Source organism: Sporothrix brasiliensis (assembly GCF_000820605.1).
Source record: "Sporothrix brasiliensis 5110 chromosome Unknown Cont19, whole genome shotgun sequence".
NCBI lineage: Eukaryota > Fungi > Ascomycota > Sordariomycetes > Ophiostomatales > Ophiostomataceae > Sporothrix > Sporothrix brasiliensis.
Window position 1 is genome coordinate 2,588,894 of NW_024467138.1, and position 18,851 is coordinate 2,607,744.

At 57.4% G+C, this 18,851-nt stretch overlaps 6 protein-coding genes across 6 annotated transcripts; 3 read left to right on the top strand and 3 right to left on the bottom strand.

Moving 5' to 3' along the window:
- Positions 1 to 209: 209 nt before the first annotated feature.
- On the bottom strand, positions 210 to 1,769 carry SPBR_00523 (high-affinity nickel-transport protein; the record flags this gene model as incomplete). The annotated part of the gene is made up of 1 exon (XM_040758842.1): positions 210 to 1,769. One exon carries the CDS (start codon positions 1,767 to 1,769, stop codon positions 210 to 212), a length of 1,560 nt encoding a protein of 519 aa, XP_040618519.1.
- Positions 1,770 to 4,899: 3,130 nt separating this feature from the next.
- On the top strand, positions 4,900 to 7,048 carry SPBR_00308 (uncharacterized protein; the record flags this gene model as incomplete). Its single annotated transcript, XM_040758627.1, has 6 exons — positions 4,900 to 5,034; positions 5,115 to 5,184; positions 5,256 to 5,303; positions 5,375 to 5,477; positions 5,537 to 6,709; positions 6,901 to 7,048. The coding sequence occupies 6 exons, from the start codon at positions 4,900 to 4,902 to the stop codon at positions 7,046 to 7,048; spliced, it is 1,677 nt and encodes a 558-aa protein (XP_040618520.1).
- Positions 7,049 to 7,487: 439 nt separating this feature from the next.
- Positions 7,488 to 8,633, top strand: SPBR_00752 (uncharacterized protein; the record flags this gene model as incomplete). Its single annotated transcript, XM_040759071.1, has 1 exon — positions 7,488 to 8,633. The coding sequence occupies one exon, from the start codon at positions 7,488 to 7,490 to the stop codon at positions 8,631 to 8,633; it is 1,146 nt and encodes a 381-aa protein (XP_040618521.1).
- Positions 8,634 to 8,722: 89 nt separating this feature from the next.
- SPBR_00921 (glutathione-dependent formaldehyde-activating gfa) lies at positions 8,723 to 9,583 on the bottom strand (the record flags this gene model as incomplete). The annotated part of the gene is made up of 1 exon (XM_040759240.1): positions 8,723 to 9,583. The coding sequence occupies one exon, from the start codon at positions 9,581 to 9,583 to the stop codon at positions 8,723 to 8,725; it is 861 nt and encodes a 286-aa protein (XP_040618522.1).
- Positions 9,584 to 10,657: 1,074 nt separating this feature from the next.
- On the top strand, positions 10,658 to 11,872 carry SPBR_00715 (uncharacterized protein; the record flags this gene model as incomplete). The annotated part of the gene is made up of 1 exon (XM_040759034.1): positions 10,658 to 11,872. The coding sequence occupies one exon, from the start codon at positions 10,658 to 10,660 to the stop codon at positions 11,870 to 11,872; it is 1,215 nt and encodes a 404-aa protein (XP_040618523.1).
- Positions 11,873 to 12,726: 854 nt separating this feature from the next.
- SPBR_00241 (uncharacterized protein) lies at positions 12,727 to 15,147 on the bottom strand (the record flags this gene model as incomplete). Its single annotated transcript, XM_040758560.1, has 1 exon — positions 12,727 to 15,147. The coding sequence occupies one exon, from the start codon at positions 15,145 to 15,147 to the stop codon at positions 12,727 to 12,729; it is 2,421 nt and encodes an 806-aa protein (XP_040618524.1).
- Positions 15,148 to 18,851: the final 3,704 nt, after the last annotated feature.

An 18,851-nucleotide genomic window follows, 5' to 3' on the forward strand; every position in this document is an offset into this window, starting at 1 on the left:
AAATTGTAACTCCTGTTCGCCGCTACATCTATTTCAACTAGATTCCATTTAGACTTTCCTTCATTTCAGTATATAATGTAGTGTAGTATATGTACGTGGTATATATCGCCTCGCTTGTTTGACCGTTTTATAGGGTATATCTAGTGGGTTGTTTTGGTTTTCATCTCGCTCTCCATGTCTTTCTCACCGGTGGTTTCCGTTCAACTCTCTTACTGGTCGCTCGACTCCCCCGTGATCTCAACTGCAGCAACGAGCTGTGGCGCCTTGCTGCCGGGCTTGCTGCCGGGCTTGCTGCCGGGCTTGCCAGAGGATTCGGCTGCCAGATCGGGTGCGGCTTCGACGGCGGCCGGGTCCGACGCCGTGACGACAGTGGCCGCCTGTCGCTCGTCTTGCGACGGCCGCGCCGCCTGTGCTGCCCGTGCCGCCAACCGCCGGTCCGTCCGCCGGCGCCACGGCTTGTAGACGAGCACGGACCCGACGCCAGCCAGCACAAACAGCCCGCAGATGCTGCCGCCGACAATGTCAAAGTGGTCGCCAATGGCGCCGACGCCGTCCCAGAAGGGCCCCGAGGGCGGCGGGTCGGCGACGTTGCCGATGAGGGTAAAGAGCTGGACGAAGCCGATGAAGGCGGCGACGACAATGGTGATGCCGGTCAAGACAATCGAGTAGTAGAGAATGGCCACGGTGTCGCGCGAAAACGTCTTGGACGTGTACAGGGCCATCATGAGGGCGCCGTCCGTCGTGTCGAGCATGCACATGCCGGCGGTAAAGAGCGCGGGGAAGAGGAGGATCAGCCACAGGCTGGTGCCCTTGGCGCCCTGGATGCTGGCGATGCCAATGAGGGCGACCTCGGAGCTGGTGTCGAACCCGAGGCCAAAGAGCACGCCGAGCGGGTACATCTTCCAGGGGCGGTCGATGAGGACAAACAGCCGGCGGAAGACGCGCACCAGGAAGCCGCCGCCCTCGAGCTTGAGGTGCGCGGCGGAGTGGGCCATGGCGTCGGGGGCCGTGGCCGCGGCAACCGCATGGGGACCGGCCGGTCGGTGCTCGCCAGCGAGGCTGTGGACGCGGTCGCGTTCATGCATGTCTGCCTCGGCTACGGCATCCGCATCCGCATCCACACCAACCTCCACATTGTCCCGGTAGGGCGCGAGTGGCTCGGGTGATCCGCCGGGGACGGCCCCCTCTTCGTCGTCCTCGCTGCCAAGCTGTCGATCACGGCGCTCCCGGTGCGCCCGGTGCTCCCGCCACCGCGCGTCCTTTTGCAGCTCCGCCCGCAGCCCGCGCACCAGCCGCCACAGCACCCACGCATTGCCCGCACACAGAATCAGCAGCACCGCCGCCGACACGCTGGTGCCGATGATGTTGCCCACGCGCTCAAAGCCGTTGAAGCGGTCGCGCAGCGCGCCCGACGTGGCCGCCACGACAACGCACGTAATGACCACAATCGTCGAGTGGCCCAGGCTAAAGAACGTGCCGACGGCGACGGGGCGCTGGCCCGAGGCAATGAGGCGGCGCGTCATGAGGTCGATGGCGCTGATGTGGTCGGCATCGAGGGCGTGGCGCAGGCCGAGGGTGTAGGCCAGGACGGCGGTGCCGGTGAGGCCCGGGTAGAAGCGCAGGACGACGCCGACGACGGCCCACACGACCAGGTTGATGAGAATGAGCAGACTGATGAGGGCCAAGGCGGGCAGGGGCACTGCGCGGAGGCGGCGCGGGAGCCGGGGCTCGATCCGCTGCTGGAGGGCTTTGAGGCACGCGGGCGCCATGGACGTAGATGGGAGAGGGTACGGATTAATACGGCGATATCGCACTGTGCGGCGGTCGCTCCCTCCTCCGCGGCGTTTTGGATTTTCTGTTTGGGTCGACTCGCTCGCCCTGTCACTTTTGGTATGTTGGGTATGTGGTATCAAATTAAATACAAAGAAAACAAAATATGCAAGGAGCCATCAACCAGAAGAAAAAAGCAATCACCCGAGTGTCTCTGGATGGGGGCCCTGAATGTTTCTGAAAACTTTTTCAGGCCGTATTCTTGGCCATTCGTGTTTCGTCTCCATATCGGTCGATTTTGACACTTTTTGTGGCGTCTTGGACTAACAACCGCCGGTGCCCGATGACGTTGTTCCACCTCTGATTTTCCACCGTGCCTTCCCCTCACCAAGTGTCCAAGAGGAGTAAGATACGAAATAGAGGAGCTATAGATAAGCTTATCGACGCCGTGTGTCACGCCGTGACAAATTGCTCTAAGAGGATGGCTTGGATGCGTCCAGTCATTGACGTTGGCGCGGAAAGAGCTCTTATCAGATCGGGGTGGTTCCTGGTCGCAGCTGCCTGCCCGTGCACCTGCTCTTTGAGGACCTCTGCGGCCGCACAGTCAGCACCTGCCCCGCCATCGTAAAGCGGCTGCTTCCGATGTAGAGCATGCCGAACGTGGCAGAATGCCATGTTCAGTGAGGAAATTGCATAATCAATCGTGGACTACAAAATCCCATGAACCGTCATGCATATCAACATCAAAATAATAGTGACAATAATAATAATAAATAAAAATAAAAACCAATCAAAAACGTCAACATATCACTTGATACAGTCACGTTGGTCCACGTAAACGTCAAAACTGCATTGTCTTTTTATTTAAAGTCGCCTTGGAAAGTCCAACCTCGCATGTCGTGTTTTTCCCTTTCCGTGGCAACGGACCCTCGTGGTCCGTTGCGTTTATCAGTCAGGGGTATGCCACCACAGCAATCTCCATTGGCTTCCCATTTTCGCATTGTACTACGGCGTTCTCTGTATGTCTCTGCATGGAGGATGTCGTCCGTTGTAGAGAGTACTGGCTACACTGTCAATGCTGTCTTTTGTTTCCTCCAGCGGCATTCATATCGTTGTGTCGCACATTCAAGGTTTAGCGCGTGTTTGCGTCTTTCTTTCGTGCACGCCTCTGATTCGGCACTCCACAAAAGAGGAGAAGAGGAGAAGGGAGAGGAGGAGAACCGGCGCGAGCGTAATTCGTATGCAGCAGCCATTATGCATATTTCTACAAGGCTGGTCTGGATGCTCATCGCGTCTCGCATGGAAGGGAGATGAGGTCTAGATCCAGCTCGTTGTGGAGAAGAGTGGGCATGCAACACCCCGGCAGACGAGAACCAATTTTAACCTTTGTGAATGCAGTAGATGACCTCGACGAAATATCCCCTTCTCACGTCCGCCTCAGCAACATCCCGTCAACCCAGGTGTCTCCTCACATGCCCTCACGAACCCCCGTTTCGCTAGTCCGCTTTTGGGGGACACGGAGAGGACGAGTCCGGACCTTGATGGGCGGGGCGTCCGAGCTGGAGGATGCAGATGCAGATAAATGCACCAATGGAGCGTCTCGATTTTACTCTTTAGTACCTTTGTGTAAGGAGACTTTTGTTTACTTTGCAACTTTACGCACGATGTTTTTTTGTATGGTTTTCTTTTTGTCTCGGTCCCTGGCCAACATCGACTAACTGCAATTACAACTTCTATGCCCGAGCTTCATCCAATCTGTCAACCCAGGGTCTCTGGCCGGGCCAAACAAGGGGCACATCTCTTGGCAGCGGCTGCAGCAATTTCTGTGCCGTCGGATAAGCTACCCACGCGAGCCGTCTGCGAACGCCACATGAAAAAGACAGCAGAGACATACAGAAACAGATTGTGGTGTCCGTGCCGCGACCAACAGCCTGGATATGGAGCATCAATGCCCAGTGTCTAGCAATCTACACAAGGACGCCAATATATTGACAGCTTAATGAAGGCCCCCTTCTTTAAGAGTCGGATGGTCGAGCTAGCCCAGCCGAGTGGGCAAGGGGAACGCCTGAACGATGTCCCCCACAATCGCGCCGACGAAGGAGCCTGCCAAGACGAGAGAGGACGCCGCGTTCGAGTTTGAGCGTGCAGGACATGGGGTTTGATTGTGCTCCGTTCCCGCCATTTCGGGAGACGACTACGAAAGTATAGATAAAAAGGGAGGGATGCTCACAGTGATAAAGGAGAGCGAGGGCAAGGAAGATCGGCTATTCTTTCCGATGAAAAAGGCAGAGGAGAGAGGCAAGTCGGCAGGAGATCGCGTGAGGGCGCGAGCCAAAAGAGTAATAGTCGACGCGAGCAGCGCACGAGACACAAAAGACGGCATGACGATCCGCGAACAGGAGTCGTTTGAGACCTTGGCGAGAAGACAGGAAAGGGCTCTGAACGTATGTCGGTCGAAATAGGTCGCATGCTCGCTTGAAGCCGAGATGTTGGCAGCCGAGAAGGCGGAAAGCGGTTGTGTCGCTCAAAGTGGTGTCACAATCCGTCGGTGTGCCCTGCCAGCCTGTCATCTGTGTGTGCGCCTCATACCGCAAGAGTGTAGTACTCTGTCCTCTGTCTGTACCTGCGTACCCATCTTTGACCTTTCCGTTTATGGTCCCTCGGAGGAGGGCTGTCCGTGGCCCGGAAAGGCAATGTTGGTGTAATTGGAGACTACAACGACAGCTCGAGGAAGTGGACGTAGCTTTTACGTGCAAACTGGGATGAAAATAAACAGAAAAGGAAATGACGAGAAAAGACAAGCAAAAACAGTCTTTGTGATGCGGCTCGGAGAGACGCACAGGTTTCCCGCGAGGCCCCATTGCTGAAACATTCGACTGCAGCCGAGAAGAGCCCGTCTTTTTTGCAGACTGATTGCCCATACCTACAGCATAATGCTTCTGGCTGGGACGTCCAATATCTGATCGTCATATATTTGTATCCCCCGTCTCCCCGTCTCCTTTTCTTTGCTCTTGCTCCGTTCTTCTCGTCTCTCCAGGTCGCCCCGTCACGAACATCATCCACTGCACGATTCGACCGCTACGACATCGACATCGGACAACCACCAAGTATCCTACACGTCACGACACAATGTCCACCGAAAAAGAGGAGGCCGCGCAGGCCGTGGGCTTGGAGACGACCGAGAAGAGCCACTACCCGGAAGTGAGCACGGGCACGGGCGAGACGGCGGCCATTGCGGGTGCCCAAGCCCGGACGGTGCACAATGTGAGTGTCGTCCCGTGTCTGTCGTCTCGTGTCTGTCGTCTTGTGTATGTCGTCTTCTGTCCGTCCCTCTAACAAACTAGGCCGAACTGTATGCTGCTCTGCAGGAGACCAAGCTCAAGGCCTGGAGCAAAGAGTCCCGGAAGCTGTACTGTATGTAACTGGGGCGCAGCAACCCACCGTCGAACTCACACTCTGTCGAGGTATCCAAACTGACAGCACAGTCGCCATCCTCATTGCCTTTTGCTGTGCCTGTGCCAACGGCTACGACAGTACGTGCCTCCTCTCTGATGCATTGATAGCACGCACAACTGTGGTACACATATGCTGACACGGTCGACAGCCTCGCTCATGACGGGCATTCTGGCCATGCCCCACTTCCAAAACGTGTTCAAAACGGGCACCACCGGCACAAAAGTCTCTGTCATGTTTTCACTGTACACTGTGTAAGGCTTTCTTCTTTCTTCTTTCCTCTTTCCCGTCTCCCTTATCGCTGACCGTTTAGTGGCGCCATGGTCGGCTCGCCGTTTGCTGCCATCCTGTCGGACCGCTTCGGCCGTCGCAAGGGCATGTTTGCCGGCGGCTGGGTGATTATCATCGGCATGATTATTGCGTCGACGGCGTCGACGCTGGCGCAGTTTATTGTCGGCCGCTTCGTGCTCGGCGTGGGCATCTCCATCATGACGGTGGCGGCGCCGGCGTACGCCGTGGAGATTGCGCCGCCGCACTGGCGCGGGCGGTGCACGGGCTTCTACAACTGCGGGTGGTTCGGCGGCAGCATCCCGGCGGCGGCGATTACGTTTGGCAGCAACTACATGGACAACAACTACTCGTGGCGCATCCCGCTGATCCTGCAGGCGTTTGCGTGCCTGCTGGTCATCTGCTCGGTGTGGTTCCTGCCCGAGTCGCCGCGGTTCCTGATGGCCAACGGGCGCGACGCCGAGGCGGTCGCGTTCCTGGCCGCGTACCACGGCAACGGCAACGCGCAGTCGCGGCTCGTGCTGCTCGAGGTCGAGGAGATGCGCGACAGCATCCGCCAGGACGGCATCGACAAGAGCGCCTGGGACTACCGCCCCTTTTTCTTGACGCACGCCGGCCGCTGGCGCATGGCCCAGGTGCTCATGATTTCCATCTTTGGCCAGTTCTCCGGCAACGGCCTCGGCTACTTTAACACGGTCATCTTCAACAACATTGGCGTCACCAGCGTCCCCCAGCAGCTCGGCTACAACCTGCTCAACGCCGTCCTGTCCGCCGTCGGCGCCCTCACCGCCGTCTGCTTCACCGACCGCATGCCCCGCCGCACCGTCCTCGTCTACGGCACCCTCGCCTGCGCCGCCGCGCTCGCCTGCAACTCGGGCCTGTCCGCCGCGCTCGACAAGCAGTCCGCCAGCGCCGCCGGCGTGCAGACGTCCTACGCCCAGGGCGCGCTCGCCGCCTACTTTTTGTTCAACATCATCTTCTCCTTCACCTACACGCCGCTGCAGGGCGCCATCCCCACCGAGGCCCTCGAGACCACCACCCGCGCCAAGGGCCTGGCGGCGTCCAGCATCATTGTCAACGCCGTCGGCTTCATCAACCAGTTTGCCGGTCCCGTCGCCCTCGGCAACATTGGCTACAAGTACATTTACATCTTTGTCGGCTGGGACGTGGTCGAGGCGGGGTTGTGGTATCTATTTGGGTATGTATTGTCTTTCTTTTTTCTCCTCGTTCGCTTCGCTCCCTCGCTCTTTTTTTTTCTCCTCGTTCGCTTCGCTCCCTCGCTCTTTTTTTTCTCCTCGTTCGCTTCGCTCCCTCGCTCTTTTTTTTCTCCTCGTTCGCTTCGCTCCCTCGCTCTTCCTCTCTTTCTCGTTCGCTTCGCTCACTCTCCAGCGTCGAATCTCAAGGCCGTACCCTCGAGCAGCTCGAGTGGGTCTACAACCAGCCCAACCCCGTCAAGGCCTCCCTCCAGGTCGACAAGGTGATCATCCAGGCCGACGGCACCGTCACCGAAAAGGTCGTTTCGTCGCCGTCTGCGTAAATGTGATCAGAGCACAATATTGGAGAGAATAATGTCGGAACAAAGGGAGAGAGAAGGCATGGGAGGTCTGGGGACACAGTGTGGGACGATCGACGCCATAATTGGATTGTGAAGGGACGTGTATGTCGACACATTTAAGCTGCACGGTCGTATTCTGTAATTAGTGGTAATAGGAGAGTAGGTGGTAGTCAATATTTCTCTGTGAATGGACCATCCTTCATGTTGTGTGTTGACGTTCTGTGTGGTAGTGTGCCTGCCCGATTCGGCAATCTTGATTTAGGCAGCCAACCAGGCACTCAGCCCTAATTCGACACACCAAAAGGCCTGACGCCCCTAACCTGAAGCAAACATCACAACAAACACGACTGTTTGACCAACATCACAATCTCATCTCTTTCCACCCACACACTACAAGCACATCCACACAAAGACGCCGGACATGGCCCCCTCCAGACAACAACGTATCCTCGGCGCACTGCTCGGCGTCCACGCCGGCGACAGCTTCGGCGCCGCGCACGAGTTCCAGAGCTGGGACGCCATCCGCAAGAGCTTTCCGCCCAACGGCCGCATCCCGCGGGCCATTACAGGCGGCGGCCCCTTTCACTGGTCGCCGGGGCATGCCACCGACGACACGGACATGACGCGGGCGGTCCTCTTGGCGTACCGCGAGGCGAACCGGAGCGGCGGCGACACGGACACGTTTCTGTCGGTCAGCCAGGCTGCGGGCAAGCACATGCTGCAGTGGTTCTCGGGCGATGGGTGGCCGGGGCGGCCGGACGGGACGCGGCCCAAGGACGTGGGCGGGGCGACGGCCGACGGGCTGCACCGGTTTGCCCGCCAGGCGAAGCGGGACCCGCGGCGAGCCGGTGCGGGCGCCGGGCGGTGCGGCAACGGCAGCCTGATGCGGTGCATCCCGACGGCGCTGTTTGCGCGCGACCACGTGCGGCTGCTGCAGGAGACGGCGCTGATCTCGGCGATTACGCACGACGACGGGCGGTGCGTCCTGGCGTGCGTGGCGTACAACGTCATGGTGCGGGCGCTGGTGGGGGACGACGCCACGGAAGCGACGGAGGCGACGACGCCGGCCGCGGCGGTCCAGCGCGCGCTGGACGTCCTGCGGGACCCCACGACGACCGACGTCATCGTGGCGGCCCTGACGGGCGACGACGGCCGTCCACCGCCCGACACGTCAGCAAGGTCCACGCTCGCCGCCCACCGCGACGAGGTTGTGGCTGCCATCGACAAGGCCCGCGGCGCCGACTTTGACGTGGGCGTGCTGGCCGACGTCGGCCCGCACAAGGCCGTCCTCGCCAGCGGCGACAAGTGCCTCCGGCTGGCGGGCAACGGCTACGTGCTCGAATCCCTGTCGCTGGCGGTGGCCGCGGTGCTGGACACCCAGCGGTCGTGGGAGGACCTGATTGTCGACGTGGTCCGCGTGGGCCGCGACACGGACACAAACGGCGCCATTTCCGGCGGCCTGGTGGGTGCGCGCGACGGCGTCGACGCCATTCCCGCCGCGTGGCGAACCAAGCTGCAGTTTCGGCACGAGTTTACAACGTTGGTGGGCACCATGGGGCACGAGTAGGAAGCTACAGCGGTTATGAAGAGTATTCTATTTTTTATTTCAATGTCTCTTTTCTCCCGTGTCCCCCTGCCCCCCTGCCCCCCTGCCCCCTACCCCACCGTGTATCCGTCTGTCCCTTCGTCGGACCGCGTCACCGCGAGCCGGCCGAAATGCGCCTGGATGCCGTCCAGCACCCGCACATTGACCGGCACCACGTCCAGGTTTTGCTGGACCAGCGCCTGCTTCTCCGGCGGCAGCCGTGCCACCACCGCGGCCGGCGGGCCATACACATGCATAAACACGTGGGCACCGCAGGTCGTGCAGAACGGGTGGCCCATGAACCGCCGCGGGCCGAACTGGTAGTCGCGCGTGTGCTGTGCGGCGCCGCGCACGACGACCTGCGCTTTGCGCGCGTATGCGCCGAGCCAGGCGTTGCGCGTGCAGATGCTGCAGTTGTCTTCCTTGAGCGGCATGTCCTGCAGCGGCGCGAGCAGCTCGACGGCCACGGAACCGCAGAGGCAGGCGCCGGTCGAGGGGAGGAGGCCTGCGCGCTCTGGGGGCGTCTCTCCCTCGTCTTGATGGCTGCTTTCGTCCGACGTGGGCGTCTCCACGTAGTCAAACGGGTTCACGTCCCGGATGGCTCGGATGTTCAGCAATCGCCTGCCGATGAGCGGGCCCTTGACATGCGTTCCGAACAGGCCTGTCCCACAGGTTTGGCAAAACTCGTACGTCAGCAAGCCGGAGCGGTAGACAGACAGCTGCCGAGCGTCGTCTGGAGTGCTGTCTGGCGGTGCCTTCGTCGTCAATGCACCGTCTTCGACAACGTGCCAGATGCAACCTTGCTTCGTGCATGCGACGCAGGTGCACGACACAGTGGGGAGGCGGTTGTCTTTGTCGTGTGTCGTGTCGTCGCCGCCGACCTGCAGCTCGAATCGATGCCGACCGCAGTGGCAATTTCCGTGATGCAACATGCTGTGGTGTGTTGGATGGAGAAATTGAAAAAGAAGACTGGAAACGAAACACCGGGCAGCGGTCCAGGTACGTTATCTTGTTATCTGCGGCCCAGCATCCAAATGTCGAGCGAGAGACCATCCTGGATCATCCTTTATCATCCCACGTTACCGCGATTGCGGGGAAGGAGGGCAAGACACCGCCACCGGCCGACGTTCCGTCTGAGCCGTGCTGGACGTCAGTGTGCCATGTCTGTCATGATTGGTTGTTGAGTGGTTGATGTTGACGGTCTGAAGTCGACAAAAAAGGACAGAGGCGATAAAAAAAAGACAAAAAAAAAGATAAAAAAAAGACCTCAACCACACAAGGGATCACAAATTTACACTTTCCTTATCGACGTCTCTCCCATTAGTCCATTGGCTCGCATCCAAAGAACAAATCTGTGTCTGGCTGTCGAATATCGGTTATTTCCTGCCACGTCCACGACTCCACGACCTGTCGGGTTAATACAAACGAAATAGACGTGGCCCGGCTGATCAGAACCGACCAGAACACCGCAATCTATTTATTCGCATCCGTCACGCGCCGCGCCCCATCCCAACACAGGGCGTCATTTAGCCACGGGCTTGGTATTGTTTGTGTCCAGCGGGCCCTGCTGCTGCCAGTGGAACGTCCCAGGAAACGTGTGTCCCGTGTCCGGGCATTGCTTCCACACGTCTGCACACAGACTGTAGCCCAGCCTGGACGTTACGACTCTGGAGGGAACAATATTGCAAAAGCTTGTTTATTTTTGTCAGCCATCTTCTCGGAACATGGGGACGAAACGGACACTGCAACGTCAACGTTCACTCAAACACTACGTCGACGTGCAGCCGCCGTGACGGATGACCGAACTCGTAACGACGTTCCCTTTTACTGCGAAGCGTCAGGTGTCGCCCGTTCATATATTATGCCTGGTAAGCACACAGAGACGGCATACGAACACCGTTTTATTTTATTTTATTTTATTTTATATTGTATTTCCTGTCCTCTTTCATTCGTTTCGATTTCTTCCATCTGCCAGCCTTTCGAGCTGAGACCACACCACTCTCACCATGGCCTCTCGTCGCCGTCTCTTCGCCCTTCTTGCGCTCTCATTTCCTATTCTTCCTACCACCGTCGCCGCCACTGCCGCCGCTGCCGCCGACATCACCTGCACGTTGACGGTCGCGGCCCAACCCGGCGACACCTGCGCATCTCTCGCGGCAACATGGGGCATCTCCGTGACGACATTTCTGCAGAACAACCCGGGCATCACGAGCTGCTCCAAGCTGGACGTCGGCGGCAGCTACTGCATTGATGCCGATGCCCATTCTGGGTCGCCACCGGCAACAAAGCCAACGACAAAGCCAACGACTGTCAGCACAAGCAAAGGCGGCAGCCCGACAACAAGCAGCGGAGGCGGAAGCACAAGCATACCACCGGCCGCGGGCGGCACAGTCAGCACCGACGGCACGTGCGGCACGGCCAGCGGGCATGCCATCACCTGTGCCGGCTCGTCGTTTGGGTCGTGCTGCTCGGCCCACGGCTGGTGCGGGAGCTCGGCGGACCACTGCGGCGCCGGGTGCAACGCAGCGTTTGGCAGCTGCAGCGGGGCGCCCGGCGGTGGAAATGGGAACGGAAACGGGACGGCGACCACCGCGCCGCCAGAAACGACGTCGCCGAGCGTCACAGAGATTACGCAGGTGCACACGGCCTGGACGACGCTGACGACGACGACAACCGTCACCAACACGGCGTATGCCACCAACACGGCCGCCGCCACGAAGACAACAACAGCCGTCGTGACCAACACGGCTGTGGTCACCAACACGGCCGTGATCACCAGGACGACCCTGTTCCCAGTCACCACGACGCAGACGCAGGTCACCACGCAGACGGTGCAGACCACCCACCTCATCACGCGCACCACGACCGCCACACAGACCCGCATCGACACGTCCGTCATCACCACCATCACGACAATCACACTGGTGCTTTCCGTCACCGACAAGGGCCGCGTGCCGGGGCCGACCTTGTCCCTGACTCTGGGTCCCCGGGACGCGGCGGCTCAGCACCCGACAGAAAGAACAGAACCGACTGAACCGACCGCAGCCGCCCGCGTAGAGGCGGCTTGCTGTGGCACGCAGACAATCTCGTGCGCCGCCACGACGCCGGGTCTGGCCGTCTCCGAGCAGCAGGCCGTGGCGTCACTGGCCAGCCGGGCGGCGCTGGCGATGCCGGGCATGGATGTCTGCTGCGGCGTGCTGTACAATTGCGGGAGCGCATGAGGCGAGTACAGGTAGAACGGGAATGTAAACGTTATGCTCATTCATATATGACGGAACGCGACAGTGTTTGTGCTCTGCAGAATTAATTCAATTGTTTTATTTCAGCGCCGTCCGTCCTCAAGGGCGCCTCGCTGTTCCTTTTGTGAGTTGAAATAGAAAGCCATATTGCGTGAATTTGTTCTCTTTTCGGAAAAGAAAGAAAGTACATAGAATTCTTACATTTCTATTTTTATTACATTTCTATTTTTATACATTTCTATTTGTATTTATATGTTCATATCATTTATTTATAGAATAAAAAAACACAATAAATCAACGATGATAAAAGAGACGCATTGACATGATATCAGAATCAAAGAATTGAAAAGTACTTAGTTAATATGTAACATAGAGTCGTGAAAAACCGCAATGTTTCGCCGTTGAGGTGGAATGGAAATCAAAAGTGACCACACACTCGCATTCCAGAAACGCCACTACACAAACGACATGCATTCCTGCCACGCAAGTAAACAAAGCGATGGGATGGAAGATAGCAAAAAACAATAAACCTTTTCTTTTTGGACACACATTCTAAAGGGTATCTGGACGAGGAGGGAGGAGACAACAACAAAAACGCAGAAAACGGAAACGAGAAATCTTTCGACATAAACCAAAGATGAGGGGCGCTGTCATACATCAAATCAACACGAAACGGTCAAGAAACAAGGGCGCTTTCCAATACACCGGCTAGACAAGAAAAGACAGGATGAACACAACAAAAACACAGCGACATTGAAACCGGTGTCGACCACCACACCTCTGCAACAATTCACATCGCCAACAACCACTCCCATCATCCCAACCACACACAAACGCTATGCCCAGCCCAGCATCGCGAGCGTCGTGCGCACATCCGAGTTGCTGAGGCTGGCCACGCCCAGGGACCGCACCTGCGTGCCCTGGCGCAGCCGCTGCAGGCCCTTGGACACCTTCCAGGCCTCTTCCTGGTCGAGCACAAACAGGAACCGCTTGCCCTCCTGGTCGCGCACGGTCGCGCGCACGAGGTGCAGCCCCTTGGTCTTGAACTCGCCATTCTGTTCAAATTTAGTACGGGCCGCGGAGTGGGAAGAAGCAGACGACGCAGAAGCAGACACAGAATCATCAAATGCAGAGGGGTGGACCGTCTCGCAGAGCCCTAGGCCGCACAGCGCCTTGCACTCCCGCAGCATGTCGGCGAGATAGGCGTCGGCTTGCTCGTCCGTCAGCGGCCGCGGCTCGCCCCGCACGCCGCCGGCGCCCGAAAACGCCTTGCGCCAGGCGGCACGCGGCAGGAACGTGGCGTTGTTGACGTTGGCGGCCGAGGGCTTGACAGAATTGATGTGGTCGTTCGCAGCAGAATTCGCAAGAGCAACAGCATGCGCGGGGCACCATACCTCTACCAGCTTCAGGGTCCACGCTTTCACGTCCCATTCGCGCTGGGGGACGCCGCGGACATCGTCGTCAATAAACAGGCCCTCCGTCGTGATGCGCAGGATGAGTCCGTCCGTCACGGAACCCACGCCCGACAGCAGCTGCGACGAGGGTGTCTTGGCAAACTGGTTCAAAAAGCCGTACACCGCGCGGATGACAATCTTGTCGGGATCGTTCGTCGTGTACGGCTGCCGCATCGACGGCGGTGGCGACGTGTGGGCCGTGGAATGAGACGGCGCCCAAGACGATTCGGACAAGTCGGAGATGGACTTTTTGCGTACCGGCTGCGGCCTCTTCGGCTTGTCGTACGGTCGGTACGAATACGTCTCTTCTTCGTCTTGCACACGAGCTTTCTTGGACGGGCCGGCCGAGGACGGGGCAGGGCCGGGCTTGCGGGGGGACGCACCGCCGTAGGAGGACTGCCCACCGGTCGTTGGAGGTGGGGCTGATCGGGGGGCCTGTGCTCCAGCAGGGGACGAAGACGGCGCAACAGACGGAGGCACCGGTGGCTTGCCGTTGGGCCAGGGGTTGGTCCGTTCGCCCACGGCCGAGAAGGCATACGAGCTGCCCTTTCGGTTGATGCGGTCAAGCTCCTTCTGGCGCTCCTCGTCTTCTTTGGCTTTGCGCGCCTTTTCCTTCTCAGCAAGCTCGCGTGCGGCACGTTCGATTTGTTCGCGGATGTCGTTTGCGTGTCGTTCCTGTTCTGCCTTTTCACGTTGTTCCTTATCTCGTCCTTCCTGTTCAATCTTGGCGCGGAGTTCCTTTTCCAGTTGCTCTCGCTGGGCTTTGAGCTCCTTTTCGCGGTTTTCTCGTTCGGTGCGTTCACGCATCTCTCGCTCGCGAGTCTCTCTGAGCTCGCGCTCTCGTTTGTCTTTGTCTTCGCGTTCACGGCGGTCGCGTGCCTCACGTTCTCGTGCTTCTCGTTCACGAATTACGCGAAGCCTGGCGGCAGTTTCTTCTCGTCGTTTCTTTTCGGCCTCTTGTGCCTTACGCTCTTCCTCTTTTCGCCGAGTCTCTTCGCGCGCCTTTTGCCATGCATTCTTGGCCGACTCAGCTCCCGGAGTGCTTGGTTGCGCCTTCGGTCGGGGAGCCTGCCGTTGGTAGTTTTGCTGTTGGCTTTGCTGCCATGTTGGCTTAGGCTGCTCGGATCCAGATTGTTGTTGCTGTTGTTGTTGGCCCGGTTGTGGAGGTGGTTGCGTCGGAGGCGGATCTTGTGTGGGAGGAGGCGGCGCTTGCTTCGGCTGCTCGGACTCGGATTCTTGAGGCGGAGGAGGTGGTGGAGAGGATTGCTGCGGTGGTGGTGCAGAGTTGTACCCGTGATGTCCACCGCCGGCACTGCCGTGGCCACTCTGATGACCGCTTTGATGGTGGGCGCCTCCATTTGTGCCAGCACCGGCACCCTGCCCAGGCGAACTAGGACCAGAGCCGGGCGAGCCGCTTCGAGACGATCCTTGGTTGCTGCCAGTGCCTTCATTTGACTGTGGGCCGTCGTGTTGAATCCGGCCCAATGACCACGCTCCCAGTCCGACGGCGATGACCAGCATTGCCAACCCTACGTTTCCCATGCCCTGAAAGTTGGCCCACCAGGCGCGGAAAGCGGGTGCCATGCTGTTGCCGAGTGCGACAATAGCCAAGGCACTCGCGAAGCCGGCAACAAAGCTGTTGATATTCGGCCGCATCGAGGGGAGGTATATGAAGCCGGAACCGGCCGAGTGTTCTGGGATGACAAAAATGTCATAGTTGCCCGGCGGTAGTCCGCTGCCGCCGCTTCCGCCCGTTGTCTTGGGCGCCTCGCCATGCGGCGGAGGCGGGGGCGGAGCGCTCATTTTTGGGCAGGACGCAGTCGATTCAGAGTGTTGGCTGCTGGACGGGTTGCCCGACGGCGGTGTTCTGGTGCGTGAAGCAGGGTCTTGACCAGGTCAAGATTACACCGAGAGAGTTGACGAGACGGGTATTTGTTGTCGTCAAGCGGGCTTGTTGGCCGTGCGAAGAGAGCCTTCGGTCTGGAGTCGACTGGCTACGTTAAGAGAAGTTGTGGAACGAGACGAGGATCGTGTGACCACAGTTGAGAGCGGAGGAGGATTGAGATGAGAGCTTCGTCGAGACCGAGGAACTCGAAAAGGAAAGTCTAAAGGTATCTATGGTAGGTCATGCAAGAGGCGGAGTAAGCTCGACGTGAGATCGTGACAGGTCGTGAGAGAGTATTGCAGAGAAGTCTGGTGAAGCACGAAAGACAGGCGTCAGCTTGTTGGTCTCACAAAAGCAAGGTACCCGATGCAGGCCCGCAACCTGGCCGCGTTCTGCCATCTGCCGTACCGGCGCACAACGTCAAGGCTAAGCCAGACCAGGCAGCTTTGGCCGTGACGGTGAAATAGTTAGGGAAGGGTGAGGACGACGAGGAAGGTACTCACGCAACGGGGAGGAACGCCAGGCACCGTTGGAAATGCGATAAGAAGAACAATGTGAGAATGAAACAACAGGCAAGGACAAGCAGCAACACGCAAGACAATGGCAATCGGCTGGCCTGGCAAGGATTAAAAGATGAGTATCAAACGAAGAAGGGGGGCATGCAAATGCTAACGAGTCTTTTTTTTGGGTCCGGTTTGTCGAGATCTAGGAGAGAGAAAAAAAGAAACGAGGAGTCAGTATGGAGAGCAAGGAGAAAGTTTGAGAGATGTGGCTCGGCCTCTCAGCAAGAGGGAAGAAAAGGGCCACGGAGTCAACGGAACCGAAAAAGGAAAACAATGGGGAGGGCGGGTCATGGACAATAGCGACGGCCATGAAGATGACGGGCGACGACAACAGACGACGGCAGAGACGTCGACAACGATGTCCACACCCAAGAGACCCTGTCGAATGAAAGAGTGGCTTGCCTCGCGGGTTTGTTTTGGCTGCACATACTATTGGAGAGAAGCTGGCATTGTGGGACGATGGTGAGCCACTCTGCGTTGTTCTCTGGGGGGGTGTGGTTGAGCAATGCGTCGAGTCGGGGGACGTACGAATAGTCGACGAGAGGGAAGTCAGCGAGGGTGGCGACGGTGACGAAGACGACGAGGATTGGCGAGGAACAACGAGGATTGACGAAGATTGACGAGGATTGACGACGACGGCGACGAGAGCGGACGGAAGAGGGTCGCAGTCGCTGGATCGCTTCGTTGAGCGAGAAACGGTGGAAGAATGGAGTCAAGACGGAGACGAGGAGGGAAAATAGAGGACCACCTTACCTTTGTTGCGAGGGTGAGAGGGAATGGAAGTGGAGGCAAAGAAAGGCACAAGAGGGTCAATATTAATCTGTGAATAACGGACGGGTCAGGATTCGGAAAGGAGTGACGAAAAAGGGGCGTGCAACTGTTCTTGCCCGAAAGAGAATGGAACAATGTGGTATGCTGTCGACGAGGAAAGAAGACAAAAGTGAATGCTGCGGCAGGTGCGACACAATGCGACGAAGCTCTTTCCTTTGACATGCGCAGTGCTCACTCTCTCCTTCCCAGTTGATGTTTTGTGGCGTCGTTGTCGTTGCTTCCTTCCTCTCTCGTGTGTTTGTGTTTACTTTTGCGGTGGGTTGCCGACAAATAGGCAGCGTCCGTCTCTCTTTAGCAGCACATGGGACAGAAAGCGGGGCGCGCTAGTCGCGGGTTTGCGCGTAATTAGTGGACGTTTTCTGTGTTTTCCATTGAGCGTTTTTAGGTGTCTGTCGAGCGCTGTCAGTTTGGACAGGCCCTAAAAGGAGAAAAGCGGTGCTGAAACAGGCTAGTGTTGAATGCAGGACCTCCAGATAACCACGAATGGACCCCTAGTATGACTCTCTTTTCCATTTTGACAGTTGCTGTGAAGTATCTTAAGATACGAAGTACATCGTAAGATACATCGTACGGATGGCATTGGGTGGTCTATGTAAAAGTACCGTGAAGTCTTTCAAGCAGGCAAGTTGTCAGCTTATGCGTCATGTAAGCAGTATCTTCCAACTTGACGCGCTGTCATTTTTGAATAGACCAGGACCTGAATTCGACAAGAAGGACTCAAATTGTCCGTGGCAAGGCAATCTTCGCTGTACGGATAAAACACGTCTGTACCTGGGCCAGCTTTATTGTCGACCGTGTCTCTCTTTGACTGCTGTCAAGCATGTGGAACCTGGGCGTGGCAGGCGTTGTCTTCGGGTGGCCAACCGGACCAGTGCCCTTTTTTATGACGGGTCGTTTTAGGCACCAGTTTTTAGTTATTGTGACACGGCTGTTGTGGAAAGCCAGGAGCTGTGTGAATAGCAGTGACGGACAAGCATCCTGGACATCGAATTGCTGTGCTATTGCCAGTTCGCCCACAGCATTTCACTCCGTTTCGTCATTGTTCGCTGCCGTTCCCCTCTCTTCTTGCATCGTGCATCACGACTAATGCGCGCCGTGACGATGCATATCGTGGCCGTGGATTTGACTGGTCGAAGCGGCAGAATGTCAACAAATGGCTGCAGAAACTGCGCAGAAAGTCAACAACCCAGTGCTGCAAGCCCGGACGAGAACTGCAAAGCACGAAAGTCAAGCGAACAAGCGGTCAATGTTGGAAGGGAAACGGCGTCACGACAACGGTTTGCAGCCAGGTGAACAGAACATCGTGAACCGTTCCGCCGATGCTCTTTGCCAATTTTCGTCCCGCTCCCAAATAATCTTACAAAAGCCTAAACTGGTCGTCATCTCTCGTTGTACCATTGTACCGGTGGCTGTTCCGACCACCAGCACCCAAATTTACCATGTAATATATCGCAACCGTTGAGAAACAGATTGCCTACCGCTGCCCGAACGAACACGACCGTGCCCAGGCAACCAGTCAAAACGGACAGTACAAATATTCTGCAGACGCTGTGCAGGGGTCGAAAAGGACGAACAAGTCACATCTTGGCCAAAAGTTTGGGTTGTTTTCATGACCAAATCTCGTCCTACTAGCCAGTCGTTTGGTACCGAAAGGGACGCAAATCGTCTCGCTTTCTTCTCGTGGTGCACTTGTGTCCTTTTCCTGGGCTTTATTTGCCTATCAATCCGCTTGTAACAGGGGTTCTTGCAGGGAAGCGGATGTTAGGAGACGTGGTGGCATGCCAGCCGCCAGTCACAGCCAGCATTGCAATCGAAAACAAAATGTTCTCGAAAAACAGATGTCTTGCGCGCGAGCTTTGTCTCTGACAATCTTGCTTGCTTCCTTTTTGACATTAGGCCTGCGCTAAATGTAAGGCTCCACTACTTCGTACATCACACCGTGAATTGCTGTCCATAGTTATCTCGTTGCCTAGCAACGGACGCGCTTTAGGTCCATTTTGGGCCAACGTGTAGCCAACTCTTTGCTTCCATTCATCGCCCGGGACGCTCCTTTCCTCTTTGAACCCGCTCTGCCGGAACACAAACTGGACACGAAAGAACAAGTCGAAGTCTGAGAAGCAAGACCCTTGCTCGTTTTGAAGCTATTTCCTAGACAATATGTGGTGTCTTTGGTGAACCCTGACTCCATGGCAAAGGAATGTTCCAAGTATTTAATTCCGCGCCGCAGC